Below are 18224 nucleotides of genomic sequence, written 5' to 3'. Positions count from 1 at the left end.
AATTGAAAAACAATAAATATTGCTTTTTAAAACCTGTTGCTTTTAATGTAATTGCTTAAATTTTGCCTTTGATACTTACTGATAAGACATGTATAGTTGGTTACATCATATGTGTTTAACTTATGCACTTAATCAGAAGAAGAGAGAAACAATAACAATTTAAGTAATGTGGGCAACTGCATCTTCCCTGGAGCATGCGCCCTGAAGTGATTGGGCAGTGTGGGCATGAATCCCAGTATCCGCTTACCTGGTTTTAGTTACCGTGTGCCACTCACTGAGTGTTTCACTCTGCTGGGTATGGTTATTTTTGATACAACATGTTCCTTAAAAACAAGCCAACAACTGCAGGAAAAAAAAAAAAGGAAGCAGTTCCACGGCTTCCAAGAAAGACTGGCTGTGCCACACTTGCTGAAAGAGAATGTGTTGGTCTCTAATAGGTTTTCCCAGGGTAATTTCAACATTTCTGTCTTAGGTGTTTATGTTAGAACTAACTCCCTTGTAAGCTGTGACTTCTCTGTATTGAATGTCTGCTCGATGCCAGGCACTGTGATAGGTGCTAAAAAGATGAAAACTTAGTTTTGGCCTTCAAATAATTTACAGTTTGATAGCTCATAGACAGGGAAGGGCCATTGTAGGTAATGGAGAGGAAGAGAAGAGTATCATAAAATTAAACAGGCAGATGCTTATAAATTGCTATATGATATAAAATAGTTTATTTTGGATATCATGTTAACTTTAAACTTACTGATTGCTTTTTTTCTTTTTAACATTGTTGTATGTATGGAAATGACTTGCTAAATCCCATAGGGGTTGAAAGAACTATAAGCGAGAGTTGCTGTCCTGAAAAATCTCATATATCTTTATGTAGTTCTCAGGTATGCTAATCTTGACAGTGTTCACCTGAATATCATGCCATTTTAATTGTACCTGTCTTTACATCATACCTGTTACCTTTTAGGTTTCTGTATATGCTGTCCCAGAAAAGATTGGTCAAGTTCACCATGCCTTGGAAACAACTGTGAAGCTTCTTGAGTTTTATCAAAACTACTTTGAAATTCAATACCCACTAAAGAAACTGGGTAAGAATCAAACAGTGCCTGTGATTTTCATTATCATTATAACCTAGATTTATGTTGCAAATGTTTTTTTCGGAAGAACTTTCGCCGAAGTTACTTTAAAGGAAAACCAAGAAACACTGTTAATTGTTTGCCTTCAAAATTGTTTGTTAAGATTATTTAGATTCCATGGATGTATCTGAAAGTGGAGCTTAAAACACTTAGAAGTTTATGGGACTGTTTCAGAGGTGCTGTGTAAGTGGGGATTTGCTTAGGGCTTAGTCTGGAGTTTGACTAGTTCTAATTTTCTAAGAAATTCCTAATTCAAATAATAATAGGAGTAATGAGAGCTCAGGAAAGCAAGAGCGTTTCGGTGCTGTTCAACATGGAGCTGGTTTTAGCTAGAAGAACGTTGGCCCTGCATCTTGTCCTCCTTGCTCTGGGAACTTCTTCACTGTGAAGGAATTAGGTATCTTCTCTTGCTCAGGGACGGAGCAACAGTGACTCTACAGGGGGTTGGTCAGGTCTTCCTCAGCTGACAGGTAGGTGAGGAGCATACAGGGCTAGGAAGGTTCATTTCCTTAGGAGTATAAATGAATTCACTGCCTTCTGATTCAGTGATAGACCAATGGGTAAAATATTTTGATTTAATTAGGGAGTGCCTTAGATGGGGTAAAGTTGATAACTTCTTTCTTGTTATGTCCAGATTTGGTGGCTATTCCTGACTTTGAAGCAGGAGCAATGGAAAATTGGGGTTTGCTCACCTTCCGAGAAGAGACACTTCTGTATGATAATAATACTTCTTCAGTGGTGGATAAAAAACTGGTTACTAAAATCATCGCTCATGAGCTGGCCCATCAGGTATCAGCAACCAAGGCTGTTATATCTCACACCTGTGGTCTGTTTCATATCCTAGAGTTTTAGAATACATTTAGATGCTAATAATAATTCAGCTTTTTTTTATAGTATTGCCTTCTTTCATAATAATATGATGCTTTTCAAACAAACTTAATTTTCAGATAAAAATGCTATTTAATGTTTTGTATAGGGTTTTACAGTTTATAAAGCATTTTCACCTCCATTATCTCTCTTACTTTTCATAACTTGGTGGGGAAGAAACCTTTTCCCTGAGTTGTACTCTTCTTCTTACAACTCTTGGACTGTAGTTGTCAGGATTAGATTTATTGTTTTGTCTCCTGCTAAAACTGGGTTCTTAGTTAATTCGGGAGAGGGAAGGTACTCTGTATGACATAGAGAAAAAGAAAGAAAATTATATGAGTACGTGAACTTCCCTCTTTCTTCCCCAACACCTTGTCTCTCTTGTGCCCTCGATGAGGTGTTTATCAGGGTAGGGTATGGTATGGGGGTGTTGTGATGGTGGGAGCATGTGGAGGAAGAGTGGGACATGCTCTGGCAGTGGACAGCCTACCTCAGACAGAGTCTGTAGCCCGCCCTGCAGCCCTCGTGAGGGCTTCATGACATGCTGGCATATGAAGCATATGCTTATTTACTGTTACAGTTTTAGGCAGGTAGACAAGTTGTTTTTGGGGGGATCTGCTCTAGGTCTGTTATTTCTGGGTCCGGCCATCACCCCTGGGGGAGTGTGTCTCATTTACTTCTTTAGGACTTACAAGTCATCTTCCTCTGAAACAGGTTTTAAGATAATATCTTTGAAAAATATGCTTTTGTAATTCTCAAAGTTGTTTTGTTTCAGTACCTAGTAACCCTGTCATTTTGCTGATGGTTCAAGACAAGCCCTTGGCCACACTGACTAAGTTGCACACCCTTTATTACCACTCTTTATTTCAGGGATTTTGAGATGCATTTTTTTTTAAGGGAGTCTCGTATCGTTTTTTTTCCTTCTTCTTACCACCTCATGGAAAAAGCCATTTAAAGTTCTTTCTGATTTCATTTATTTGTATGCATGCCAAATTTCTTACGGAATGTTATTTGAATTCTGTTTTGAATCATATAAATACTGCCCTCAACTTGGGTGACTGAGGAGAAACCTGCAGTCCAGGCTCTGTGACTATAGGAACATCCCTCACATAGAAATTTATTTTTTAGTTGTCATGATGATTGTAAATACAATGGAAAATAATATTACTAACTTGACATTAGAAAGTAGAATTTCATTATCTAGGAAATCTTACTTTTAATGAGGTGACTCCTTTTTGTTTACCTAGTATATAACGTGTGTTAAATTGATAAATATGCTAATTGTCTTTCTCGCCTGTTTCATTTAAGGTAAAATGTTAAATTTTTTATTTTACTTTTAAAGTGAATTTATACAATTTATGCAATTCTACTTTTAAAGTAAATTTATATTACAAATATCATTTATTTGCAAGTCTTTAATTTGAATATAGTTTGTGTTAACTGTAATAAGTATATTTTTCAGTAATTGTAATCTGGTTATAGGTGATTAATCTGACAATTCAATTATTAGAAAATTCTTGAGAGTGTAAAGTTGGTTAGTAGTTTGTTTTTTCCCACAGTGGTTTGGTAATCTGGTAACAATGCAGTGGTGGAACGATGTATGGCTAAATGAAGGTTTTGCTACTTTCATGGAGTATTTCTCTTTGGAAAAAATATTCGGAGAGCTCTCCAGTGTAAGTACACTATTTGTTAGGCCTACTATGAATGCCAGAGGGAAAAATAGCCAAATCATATTCAACATGTATTTTCCATTCATTTGGAGTAATGAAAATGTTTCTAGAAAGATATGATAAAATTGACCCTTGTTATTGATCTCTATACTTGAGATTTGACAGTGAAAATTGTGCTTTTATTTACTGATGTATTTCAGAAAGCTGAAATTTTGTGAAATTATTTTACACTTTGTCATTAAGGTGAACATTTTAAATTGCTTTGCTACATTTTATTTTAATAGATGTGGCCCTTCTGCTTGAAGGAATTTAGATAGAGTTGAAAAGCCTCTTTTTGCAAAACAAAACTTTTTATCCTATGTATAAAGAGAAAAAAAATAAGACATTTTGTAGCAATGCTGTCTCTGTTATCACTGTGATCATTCTTACAACAGTGATACATACGTTGATACAGACAAATAATTTGCTCTTTTTAGGTACAAACCATATTTTGTGCCCTTTGCAAAGACATGGAACACCATTCTGTTACAGGGAGCATGATAATATTGTTACTATGTTCTTAGACTCTCTGGAGATGTTTCTTATCATTAGAGATATTTTGACACACTAGGTCATATATGACAGATATTGCCAAATAATTCAAGCAGTAGGTGGAAAAGTATAAAGACCCCTTTCAACTCTAAAGTTCTGTGACTTTCTATTAAACTTCCTGAATATATGATCCAAGATTGCTTCAAAAAAGGAATACTCTCTGTAATGGCCTATGTGGGAAAAGAATTAAAAAAAAAAAAAAGAGTGGATATATGTATATGTGTAACTGATTCACTTTACTATACACCTGAAACTAATACAGTATTGTAAATCAACTATACTCCATTAAAAATCAAAAAAAAAGAGAGTACTGTTAGAGCTTTCAATTTGAAATTTTTATGTAGGGCCTGTTCAAAAATTTCAGGTGGTAAAATGAACTCATTTTAAGCTAGAATATTAATAAGCAAAGTATTCTAAATCTGTGTATGCTATTTAATTAAGCAAGGAGATATACAGTTTCACCACTTGGTGGTGCCCAGAATGTTAAAAAACTTCTAATATACATTCTAGAGGAGCTCATCTACTGAGCTCTCAGACTTCTTGCTGTTTAAGAGTTATATTTTACTTCGAATGAACCTTAGTTAAGGGAAATGTATATTATCTTAACAGAAAAGCTGGATTATGTATGAGAAATCAGCTTAAGGAACAGTTCCTATTTTTTTTATTTCAGATTTTATTTTACAAATATACACTAGCCATTTTTAAATATTCATTTTGAATATCTGGATTTAGCATTTGGTTGCTTTAGTAATAAATTCTCAGCTTATACTGTTGTTTAGGAAACACTGTTTTCCATGGGGCCAGGAGGTTATAATTCTACTTTCAAATTTAAGGAATATGCATAAATGTCACATTCTTCTTACATTTTCAAAAGCTTATTTCTGACGTTTAGTGAAGCTAGTTAATTTTTTATAATGACCTTAAATAGTAATTAGTCTAATTCATATAAATAATTACTATACTTGCCTCTGTCTTTAATACATGGTTTCTTAATCTGTTTCATTTTTTGCTAGTATGAAGATTTCCTAGATGCTCGATTTAAAACCCTGAAGAAAGATTCCTTGAACTCATCTCATCCAATATCATCATTATCTGTTCAGTCTTCAGAACAGATTGAAGAAATGTTTGATTCTCTTTCCTATTTTAAGGTATTGCTATACACAAAAAGTACCTGGAGTAGGTTACAAATTAATTTCATATGTGAGCAAGCTGCTTGATTTAGATTATTTTAAAGATTAAATAGGTGTTATTTTCAGGTACCTTGTTAAACTTTAAGATGTTTGCTTCTATTTAAATCTTGGTCTTAACTTTATATGGGTTTTTCTTTCTTTCTCTGTCTCTTGTTTTAAGTTCTCTAACTAGTATTTTGGGTAGTTAACCAGAACTTATAGTAATGTATTTTTTGAAGTCGGATCACTGTCCAGATTTGCAGGTAGAATATGTCCAGGGAAGGTTCTAAGCCCTTGGCTGTGTTATTCAGGATTGAGGTGTGTTCCAAAGTCAGAATTGCCAAAACAAGTAAGTAAAAGGGGATTTTTAAGAATTGAAGATTTGTTGTAGAATTAGAAACATAGACTCCAGGTTTGAGGGTGAAGCAAAAACAGAAACAGAGAAACCTGATTAGGATCATCGTAAGAGAACAGGATAGGGATATCAGTGCCACTCACATTTGTGTAGGGAGGGAGGGCTAAATGTTATAGCTTGTTGACCTCCTTAGTCTGGCTATCAGATTAAGATCAATAAATTGAATTCTTGTCCTGGACAGAGAGGAATATACACAGATACGTATGAGTTCATGTCATCAAGAAACTCAAAGTTTAGGTGGTAAGTACTTGTGAAGCAGTAAGAGGTAGTACGTGCTAATTGAAAGGAACAGAGCATTTTTGCCTGGGATTATGGAGAGAAATTTTTTGGAGGAAAATGGAAATTGAGATGAATTAAATAATAGGAAGAATATAGGTAAAGAGGAATGGGAACAATAGAATAGGGCGAGAGTGGGATGATGAGGTCTGCAAAGAAAAAGGAATACTAATGGGCAGGGAAATTTTGTTTAGGTATCACATGTTTGCAGTGGAAGCCACATGTAGAGTAGGGGAAAGATGAGAAAGGTAGGTTGGGGCTCAGTTGTAGAAGATCCTGAATGCCATCAGGAATCTGGACTTTTTCTGTAATCAGTGGGAAGCTTTAAAAGATTTTTCAATAGAGGAATGGCTTGATCAAGTGACTGTTGAGGAAAATTAATTTGTTTCAGTTTATAAAGTAGATTTAAGTGGAGAGAGACCTAAAATCAGGAAATTGCTGCTGAAGTACAAGCATGAAATGGTAAAAGTTTAAAATTAGAAGTGGTAGTGAGAGTAGAAGGGAAATGATGGATGTGAAAAAACCCTGAGTGTAGGGAAGTACTTAAAGGACTTAGCGACGGGGTAAAGCAGGTAAAGAAGGAGGCAGAGGGCTTCCCTGGTGGCGCAGTGGTTGGGAGTCTGCCTGCCGTTGCAGGGGCCGCGGGTTCGTGCCCCGGTCTGAGAGGATCCCACGTGCTGTGGAGTGGCTGGGCCCGTGAGCCATGGCCCCTGGGCCTGGGTGTCTGGAGCCTGTGCTCCGCGGCGGGAGAGGCCGCAGCAGTGAGAGGCCCACGTACCGCAAAAAAAAAAAGAAGGAGGCAGAAATGTGTTCCAGGTTCAAGCCTGACTGGCAGGGAGAATGGTAGTACTGTTAATAAATAAGGAAATCAGGAGTTCAATTAGCTATATTAAATGTATTCCAATTAGAGCTACTGCTATGTGTTGTGATTTTTAAAGCCCATACTGGACCTGCCAATAAAGAAAATTTTACGACCTGCAATTCTTTTCTTATGTAGAACAGTTATTTCAGGATCTCTTGCTACAGAGCTCTTCCAAACCCAGATTTCAGTGTCTTCTGAGCATGTTTTCTCCACAGCATACCTTATCCCTGTCAGCATGGGAACTACTTATTTCAGAATTGGGAATCTGGCAAATATCCCACATAACAGAGAAAAATAGGACACTGGGTAATTTACCATTATTGTGTGCAAGAAGTAGTAAGTGTCACTAGGGAAATGTGTTTGACAGACATGTTCTATTTGATCTTCATGATCTGCAAGCCTAATTCTGATGTGGGTTGCCTTGTGAGGATTCAGTCATTTAGCAAATCATACAGGTACCAACCATCTACCTAACATTGTCCTAGGTGCTGGGGATACATCAGGAAATAAGGCGACCTATGTCACTTTTACCATGGAGCTTCTATTTCAGGGGTCAGAGATAGGCACAGACACAATACAAATGAATAAATAAATAGATATTTTGTTTGGTGATTAGTGCTAACATGAAAATAAAGCGTGGTAAGGGAAATGAGAATGACAAAGGAAATGCTATTTTATATAAGATGGTTGGGGAAGACCACTGATAAGATGATATTTGAATACCATCTGGAGGATGTGAGGGAACAAGGCATGTGGACTTCTGGGGGAAAAATGTTCCAGGCAGAGGAAATAACCAGTGCATAGGGCTTGTGTGCAGAAATGAGTTAACGTAGTAGGCCTGAGACTGCTATCATTAGAAAGGTGTAATTGTAAGGCTGGCTCTTGGCTGGTATCTGGCAACTTGGATTTGGGGAGAGTTTCCACCATTCCCTGATAGGAATGATTCACTGTGCCCACACTGTTTGTACAGACAATGTGGTTTATGCTAAACATCTGTTTTCCTTCTGGGCATCTGGAGTTTTGGTACTTGCTAGGCAGAGGACACTTCCATGACTAGCCCCCAATAAAAATCCCAGGTACTGAGTCTCTGATGAACTTCCCTGATAGACAACATTTTATACATGTTGTCACAACTTGTTCCTGGGAGAATTAAGTGCATCCTGTCTTACTCCACTGCAGAGGACTCCTGGAAGCTTGTACTTGTTCACCCCATGAACTTTTTCCCTTAGCTGATTTAGCTTCATGTCATTTCACTGTAATAAATCATAGTGGTGAATATGACTACTGAGTCCTGTGAGTCCTCCTAACACGTCATCATACCTGGGACTTGTCTTGGGGACCCACACAGCTTGAGATGAAGATTGGTTGGCAGGTTCAAGCACCAGCAAGGAGCCAACGTGTCTGGAGTGGAATAAACACAGGGGAAAGTAGTAGATGAAGTGAGAAGGATTATAAGGGGCCACATCATTGTAGATCATCTTATTGGACATAGTAAGGACCTTGATTTTTTGCAAAGTGGAATGAAAAGCCATTTGATGAGGGAACTACCATAGTATGATTTTTTTTTTTTAAATCAGCCTTCAACATCATATGGAATCAAGATGACTAGTTGGGAGGTTATTGTAATAGACCAGTGGCAAGATATTGGTGGCATGGACAAGGGTGATAGTACTGAAAGTAATGAGCAATGGTTGTTTTTAGAATATATGGTAAACGTTAATCCAGTAGAATTTACTAATGGATTAGATGTGGAATTAAGAGAGGAGTCAAGGATGACTTTAAGATTTTTGCCTGAACAGTTGGAAAAATGGAGTTGTTATTTGCTGAAATGAGAAAATTATTGGAAGAGTAGATTTGGGGCAAGAAGAAAAAAAAGTTCAATTTTTGAGTAAGTTTGAGGTACGTAAGTGGAGATAATAGGCATGTAGTTGGATATGAGTCTGGAATTGAGGGGAAGTCTGGTTAGATATATAAATTTGCAGGTCATTTAAAACCCCTGGCATTGAGAAGATCATCTAGGAAGAAATTTAGAGAAGAAAAGAAGTCTGAAGATTAAATGCCAGGGACACCAAAATTTAGTCCTTGAGAAAATAAGGAGGATCCTACAAAAGAGACAGAAAGGGATGGTTAGTTAGGGGAGGAATCAAGAGTGGTATGCCAAGGCCAAGTGCAGAAAGACTTTCAAGGAGGAGTGGGTGATCACTCATATCAAATGCTACTAGTAGGTTGATAAAGGTGAGCCTGAGAATTGACATTGGTTTGACACCATGAGATTCACCAGTGACCTTGATAAAACCACTTTCAGTGGAGTGATGGTCAGAAGATGGCTCAAGAGAAAATGGAAACAGAGCAAATGAAGGTGGCAAATGCAGACAACTCTTTTGAGGAGTTTACTTCAAAGGAGGAACAAGAAATAGGGTGATAATTGGAGGAGGCACAGTGTTAAGGAAAGGAAGGGGATCTTATTTGTTTAAACTGAGGACTGATACATAGTTTTTGTTAATGGAATATTACAGTAGAGGGGGAAAGTTAATGATGCAGGAGAGAACAGGATCTATTGAGAACAAGAATGAGCATTTAGAGGACATGCCCAGAAAGGGAGAGACAGCACATCCAGAGGAGAACCTCTGGAGTGTGGAGTTCCACTGTTTGGAATTCTGGAGGCTGAAAGTCCAAAATCAAGGTGCTGGCCAATTTGGTTCTTAGTGAGAGTTCTCTTCCTGGATTGTAGACAGCTGTCTTCTTGCTGTGTCCTCACATGCTGTGTGGCTGACAGGGTCTTGGTGTTCTGGCGTGGTGTCAGGCCTGAGCTTCTGAGGTGGGAGAAGGGAGTTCAGGACATTGGACCACCAGAGACATCCCAGCCCCATGTAATATCAATAGGTGAGAGTTCTCCCAGAGATCTCTGTCTCAACGCTAAGACCCAGCCCCACCCAACTGTCAGTGGACTCCAGTGCTGGACGCCCCATGCCAAACAACTAGCAAGACAGGAACACAACCCCACCCATTAGCAGAAAGGCTGCCTAAAATCATACTAAGTTCACAACACCCCAGAACACACCACCAGACACGACCCTGCCCACCAGAAAGACAAGATCCAGCCCCACCCACCAGAACACAGGCACCAGTCCTCACCACGAGGAACCTTACACAAGCCACTGAACCAACCTCACCCACTGGGGGCAGACACTAAAAACAACAGGAACTACAAACCTGCAGCCTACAAAAAGGAGACCCCAAACACAGTAAGTTAAACGAAATGAGAACACAGAGAAATATGCAGCAGATGAAGGAGCAAGGTAAAAACCCACCAGACCTAACAAATGAAGAGGAAATAGGCAGTCTACCTGAAAAAGAATTCAGAGTAATGATAGTTAAAGATGAGCCAAAATCTTGGAAATAGAATGGAGAAAATACAAGAAATGTTTAACAAGGACCTAGAAGAATGAAAGAGAAAACACGATGATGAACAACAAAAAAAATTGAAAATTCTCTAGAAGGAATCAAGAGCAGAATAGTTGAGGCAGAATACCGGATAAGTGACCTGGAAGATAAAATAGGGGAAATAACTACCACAGAGCAGAATAAAGAAAAAAGAATGAAAAGAATTGAGGACAATCTCAGAGACCTCTGGGACAACAGTAAATGCACTAACATTTGACTTACAGGGGTCCTGGGAGAAGAACAGAAAAAGAAAGAGTCTGAGAAAATATTTAAAGAGATTATAGTTGAAAACTTCCCTAAGATGAGAAAGGAAATAATCAAGTCCAGGAAGGGCAGAGTCCCATACAGGATAAATCCAAGGAGAAACACGCCAAGAAACATATTACTCAATCTATCACTAAATACACTAAATACAAAGAAAAAATATTAAAAGCAGCAAGGGAAAAGCAACAAATTACATACAAGGGAATGCCCATAAGGTTAACAGCTGACCTTTCAGCAGAAACTCTGCAAGCCAGAAGGGAGTGGCAGGACATATTTAAAGTGATGAAAGGGAAAAACCTACAACAAAGCTTACCCAGCAAGGATCTCATTCAGATTTGACAGAGAAATTAAAACCTTTACAGACAAGCAAAAGTTAAGAGAATTCAGCACCACCAAACCAGCTTTACACCAAATGCTAAAGGAACTTCTCTAGGCAGGAAACAAAACAGAAGGAAAAGACCTACAAAAACAAACCCAAAACAATTAAGGAAATGGGAATAGGAACATACATATTGATAATTACCTTAAATGTAAATGGATTAAATGCTCCCACCAAAAAACATAGACTGGCTGAATGGATACAAAAACAAGACCCGTATATATGCTGTCTACAAGAGACCCACTTCAGACCTAGGGACACATACAGACTGAAAGGGAGGGGATGGAAAAAGATATTCCATGCAAATGGAAATTGAAAGCTGGAGTAGCCATTCTCATATCAGACAAAATAGACTTTAAAATAAAGACTATTAGAAGAGACAAAGAAGGACATTACATAATGATCAAGGGATCGATCCAAGAAGAAGATATAACAGTTGTAAATATTTATGCACCCAACATAGGAGCACCTCAATACATAAGGCAAATGCTAACAGCCGTAAAAGGGGAAATCGACAGTAACACAGTCATAGTAGGGGACTTTAACACCCTGCTTGCACCAATGGACAGATCATCCAAAATGAAAATAAATAAGGAAACAAGCTTTAAATGACTCATTAAACAACATGGACTTAATTGATATTTATAGGACATTCCATCCAAAAACAACAGAATACACTTTCTTCTCAAGTGCTCATGGAACATTCTCCAGGATAGATCATATCTTGGGTCACAAATCAAGCCTTGGTAAATTTAAGAAAACTGAAATCGTATCAAGTATCTTTTCCGACCACAACACTATGAGACTAGATATCTATTACAGGAAAAAAGCTGTAAAAAAACACAAACACATGGAGGCTAAACAATACACTACTAAAAAACCAAGAGATCACTGAAGGAATCAAAGAGGAAATCAAAAAATACCTGGAAAAAATGACAATCAAAACACAACAACCCAAAACCTATGGGATGCAGCACAAGCAATTCTAAGAGGGAAGTTTATAGCAATAAAATCCTACCTCAAGAAACAAGAAAAATCTCAAGTAAACAACCTAACCTTACACCTAAAGCAATTAGAGAAAGAAGAACAAAGAAAACCCAAAGTTAGCAGAAGGAAAGAAATCATAAAGATCAGATCAGAAATACATGAAAAAGAAATGAAGGAAACAATTGCAAAGATCAATAAAACTAAAAGCTGGTTCTCTGAGAATATAAAATTGACAAACCATTAGCCAGACTCATCAAGAAAAAAAGGGAGAAGACGGAAATCAACAGAATTAGAAATGGAAAAGGGGAAGTAACAGCTGACACTGCAGAAATACAAAGGATCATGAGAGTTTACTACAAGCAACTCTATCACAATAAAATGGACAACCTGAAAGAAATGGACAAATTCTTAGAAAAGCACAACCTTCCAAGACTGAACCAGGAAGAAATAGAAAATATAAACAGACCAGTCACAAGCACTGAAATTCAAACTGTGATTAAAAATCTTCCAACAAACGAAAGGCCAGGACCAGATGGCTTCACAGGTGAATTCTATCAGACATTTAGAGAAGAGCTAACACCTATCGTTCTCAAACTGTTCCAAAATAGAGCAGAGGGAGGAACACTCCCAACCTCATTCTACGAGACCACTATCACCCTGATACCAAAACCAGACAAAGATGTCACAAAGAAAGAAAACTACAGGCCAATATCACTGACGAACATAGATGCAAAAATCCTCAACAAAATACTAGCAAACAGAATCCAACAGCACATTAAAAGGATCATACACCATGATCAGGTGGGGTTTATCCCAGGAATGCAAGGTTTCTTCAGTATATGCAAATCAATCAATGTGATAAATCATATTAACAAACTGAAGGAGAAACCATATGATCATTTCAATAGATGCAGAAAAAGCTTTTGACAGTATTCAACACACATTTATGATAAAACCCCTCTAGAAGTAGGCATAGAGGGAACTTACCTCAACATAATAAAGGCCATATATGACAGACCCACAGCCAACATTGTTCTCAATGGTGAAAAACTCAAACCATTTCCACTAAGATCAGGAACAAGACAAGGTTGCCCACTTTCACCACTGTTATTCAACATAGTTTTGGAAGTTTTAGCCACAGCAATCAGAGAAGAAAAAGAAAGAAAAGGAATCCAAATCGCAAAAGAAGTAAAACTGTCACTGTTTGCAGATGACATGATACTATACATAGAGAATCCTAAAGATGCTACCAGAAAACTACTAGAGCTAATCAATGAATTTGGTAGAGTTGCAGGATACAAAATTAATGCACATAAATTTCTTGCATTCCTATACACTAATGATGAAGTATCTGAAAGAGAAATTAAGCAAACACTCCCATTTACCATTGCAACCAAAAAATAAAATACCTAGGAATAAACCAACCTAAGGAGACAAAAGACCTGTATGCAGAAAACTATAAGACACTGATGAAAGAAATTAAAGATGATACAAACAGATGAAGAGATATACCATGTTCTTGGATTGGAAGAATCAACATTGTGAAAATGACTATACTACCCAAAGCAATCTACAGATTCAGTGCAATCCCTATCAAACTACCAATGGCATTTTTCACAGAACTAGCGCAAACAGTTTCACAATTTGTATGGAAACACAGAAGACCCAAAATAGCCAAAGCAACTTGAGAACAAAGAATGGAGCTGGAGGAATCAGGCTCCCTGACTTCAGACAATACTACAAAGCTACAGTAATCAAGACAGTATGGTACTGGCACAAAAATAGAAATATAGATCCGTGGAACAGTATAAAGAGCCCAGAGTTAAACACACGCACATATGGTCACCTTATCTTTGATAAAGGAGTCAAGAATATACAATGGAGAAAAGACAGCCTCTTCAATAAGTGGTGCTGGGAAACCTAGACAGCTACATGTAAAAGAATGAAATTAGAACACTCCCTAACACCTATAAAAAATAAACTCAAACTGGATTAAAGACCTAAATGAAAGGCCAGATACTATAAAACTCTTAGAGGAAAACATAGGCAGAACACTCTATGACATAAATCACTTCAAGATCCTTTTTGACCCACCTCCTAGAGAAATGGAAATAAAAATAAACAAATGGGTCCTAATGAAACTTCAAAGCTTTTGCACAGCAAAGGAAACCATAAACAAGACCAAAAGACAACCCTCAGAATGGGAGAAAATATTTGCAAATGAAGCAACTGACAAAGGATTAATCTCCAAAATATACAAGCAGCTCAATATCAAAAAAAGAAACAGCCCAATCCAAAAATGGGCATAAGGCCTAAACAGACATTTCTCCAAAGAAGATATAGATTACAAACAGACACATGAAAGGATGCTCAACATCACTAATCATTAGAGAAATGCAAATCAAAACTACAATGAGGTATCACCTCACACTGGTAAGAATGGCCATCATCCAAAAATCTACAAACAGAATATGCTGGAGAGGGTGTGGAGAAAAGGGAACCCCCTTTTACTGTTGGTGGCAATGTAAATTGATACAGCCACTATGGAGAACAGTATGGAGGTTCCTTAAAAAAATAAAAATAGAACTACCATGTGACCCAGCAATCCCACTACTGGGCATATACCCTGAGAAAACCATAATTCAAAAGGAGTCATGTACCACAGTGTTCACTGCAGTGCTATTTACAGTAGCCAGGATATGGAAGCAGCCTAAGTGTCCATCGACAGATGAATGGATAAAGAAGATGTGGCACCTATATACAATGGAATATTAGTCAGCCATAAAAAGAAACAAAATTGAGTTATTTGTAGTGAGGTGGATTGACCTAGAGTCTGTCATACAGAGTGAAGTAAGTCAGAAAGAAAGAAACAAATACCGTATGCTAACACATATATATGGAATCTTAGGGGAAAAAAAATGGTTCTGAGGAAGCTGGGGCAGGACAGGAATAAAGGCACAGATGTAGAGAATGGACTTGAGGACATGCGGAGCGGAAAGGGTAAGCTGGGACGATGTGAGAGAGTAGCATTGACATATATACACTACCAAATGTAAAATAGATAGCTAGTGGGAAGCAGCTGCTTAGCACAGGGAGATCAGCTTGTTGCTGTGTGACCACCTAGAGGGGTGGGATTGGGGTGGGGGAGACGCAAGAGGGAGTGGATATGGGGATATATGTATACGTATAGCTGATTCACTTTGTTATACAGCAGAAACTAACAACACTGTAAAGCATTTATACTGCAATAAAGATTAAAAACAACAACAAAAAAGAATGAGCATTTAAATTTATAGTAGCACTGAAGTGTGTTACAGAAATAAGAGAGTAATAGGTATTAAGTAGTAGATATTAAGTTCAGTTATGTGTATCTGATAATCTTGATGACTTAACATTGCTACATTTTTATCAGAAGTGAAATTCATTCAAAAAGTATTTGAGTGCCTCCTCTGTACCAGGCATTATTTTAGTCATAGGAATTGAGCTTTTCAGTTTTTCCCTAAATTAACTTACAGTCTAGAAGAGGAAATAAAAATATATCTATAGCAGATGCAGGAAGTATGGTATAAATTGCTTTTGAATATGGAGAAATACGATTTGTGTCTCAAATCGGGGAAGGCTTCACAGAGGAGGCGGTTATTTTAAGACTGGAGAAGATGACGTGCATCAGTGAGTATAGTGTGCCCTTTAGCAGTTGCATGTCTGACTCTGAATTTTTGGTGTATGCTTACTACCCTGTACGTACATTCATATATTCCAAACATATTTGAAGTGAGTCTGCAGGAAGAAGAGAGATCTTGAAAACAACTTCAGCATCATGACATACTAAAATTTGAAATTAATGTACTCCCTAGCAAAGAGACCTTTGAGAGTTCAGCTACTTTATTGTCTCCAGCAGTGTGCTTTAAGCATTGGAGATAAGGGTGGGGAATGCCACAGAAAATTTGGCATTTTTTAAATTAAAAATATATTTATACTTGTCCTACAGATAGGTTCATCTGTACCATTTTTCCAGAGTCCACATATATGCATTAATATACAGTATTTGTTTTTCTCTTTCTGACTTACTTCACTCTGTATGGCAGACTCTAGGTCCATTCATGTCTCTACAAATGACCCAATTTTGTTCCTTTTTAAGCTGAGTAATATTCCATTTTATATATGTACCACATTTTCTTCATTCATCTCGGTGCTCTGTGGTGATCTAGATGGGTGGGATGGGGTGGGTGGGAGGGAGGTCCAAGAGGGAGGAGATATATGTATACATATAGCTGATTCACTTCATTGTACAGCAGAAACTAACACAACATTATAAAGCAACTATACCCCAATTTAAAAACATATATGTATATAAAAACAGTTAACTTTTTCTTTTAAATTTATTTATTTTATTCATCTTTGGCTTCGTTGGGTCTTCATTGCTGCACACGGGCTTTCTGTTGTTGCAGTGAGCGGGGGCTACTCTTCATTTCAGTGCACAGGCTTCTCATCATGGTGGCTTCTCATTGCAGAGAACGGGCTGTAGGCACACGGGCTTCAGTAGGTGTGCCACGCAGTCTCAGTGGTTGTGGCTCGCAGGCTCTAGAGCGCAGGCTCAGTAGTTGTGGTGCCCAGGCTTAGTTGCTCCACGGTATGTGGGATCTTCCCGGACCAGGGCTCGTACCCGTGTCCCCTGCATTGGCAGGTGGGTTCTTAACCGCTGCGCCACCAGAGAAGCCCAAAACACTTAACTTTTTAACACTAACACTGAAACAGTGAGTAACTGAGAGACCACACAAAATGGCTTATAGAAGAATTAGTGCAAATAGGAATTTACTCCATTAATTCTTTTTCAAACCTCTTAAAATACTTTTTAAGACAATTTCAACATAGTACACAACTGGTTATGTGAGACTAAATAACAGTGTATTATCACTGGGTTATGAAAGTATTTGCTTACAGTGATTGTATTTTGAATCTTAGATTCTTATCTCTATAAACCTATTGTATTCTATTATTTTCTTCCCCTTTTTGCTTTTTTTTTTGAATAGGGAGCTTCTCTGTTGTTGATGCTGAAAACTTACCTTAGTGAAGATGTATTTCAACATGCTATTGTTCTTTACCTGCATAATCATAGCTATGCATCCATTCACAGTGATGATCTGTGGGATAGTTTTAATGAGGTAAGTGACCTGGATATTTTATTTAGCTCTTAAACTAAGAAGAGAGGAGTTCTTATATTTATGTTTTTATCAAGTATGTAAATAAGCTATGGTACCAAGGATAGTTATTTAAAAGAGAGGGGAATGGAGCTTAGTATATAAATATTTATGAATAAGAGCACAGAATTAAAGGTCATGAAATGGAAGTCCTGGTCTTAATTGTTGAAAAAATTGCATGAGGCCTTGTGTAAGCATCTTTAGTCTATATCTTAATCTCCATTCCTACTTTGTAAGAAAGTTCTCTTTTCTGAATTAGTGTATATTATTATGTTTTCATTATTTGATTTTTTTTTCAAAAATCTCTTTTCCTTTCCTTATGTTTTTGCAGTCTTTCTACCTTACATTCATGATTTTTTGCTCTCTACTCTGCCTTATGAATCCTCCTATCTTTTGTGGCCATGTTCCTCTAACTTAGATGATGTATCATAGTCTGGCTGCCATGGCTCCATACTGCCCTTGGATCCTTTTGCTGCTTGGATTTTGTTGTGCCTAGAATTCTAACAAGCAGTGTAATTGGTTACAAGTTATGCTTCCTAACAGTGTGTGAACCCAGCCTGCATCGTGCACATATGCTGATGGCATAGCCCTTGTAAGCATTTGAATTTGTTACCCTGATCTAGATCAATGGTTTTTAACATTTTGGAAGATCACAGACATATTTGAAAATTTGATGAAAGTTCTGGACATATTCCCCCAATAAACCACAGATAGGCAAAATATCACACACAGATTCAACGTTTTGTGGATCCTGGGTTAAGAACCCCTGCTCTGGATCTTTTCCGTGTGCTCTCTTTGCTCCCTTGCCTTCTCTGAAATTTGGTAGCTTCTAATTGTTAACCCTTTTCCCAGAAGATATATCTTCCCTACTGTCTGAGTTCTTTTTCAGAAGAACGATCAGTCCTTATTACCTAAGAGTTGCTTCTAAATCATTGTTTTTCCTCTTATCAGGTAGTAGCATTTCAAATGAAAGCC

General features: G+C 37.5%; 1 protein-coding gene across 1 annotated transcript in view; it reads left to right on the top strand.

Moving 5' to 3' along the window:
- Window positions 1-18224, top strand: part of LNPEP (leucyl and cystinyl aminopeptidase) — a 102295-nt gene that overhangs the window by 57704 nt on the left and 26367 nt on the right. Inside the window, exons 5-9 of the mRNA XM_032625710.1 lie at window positions 959-1079; window positions 1762-1916; window positions 3554-3667; window positions 5269-5403; window positions 17082-17213. Of these exons, the coding sequence (XP_032481601.1) occupies window positions 959-1079; window positions 1762-1916; window positions 3554-3667; window positions 5269-5403; window positions 17082-17213 (657 nt within the window). The remainder of the gene's footprint in view (window positions 1-958; window positions 1080-1761; window positions 1917-3553; window positions 3668-5268; window positions 5404-17081; window positions 17214-18224) is intronic.

This window comes from Phocoena sinus, chromosome 3 (genome assembly GCF_008692025.1).
Source record: "Phocoena sinus isolate mPhoSin1 chromosome 3, mPhoSin1.pri, whole genome shotgun sequence".
Taxonomy (NCBI): Eukaryota; Metazoa; Chordata; class Mammalia; order Artiodactyla; family Phocoenidae; genus Phocoena; species Phocoena sinus.
This window is presented reverse-complemented; position numbering and strand designations above follow the sequence as displayed.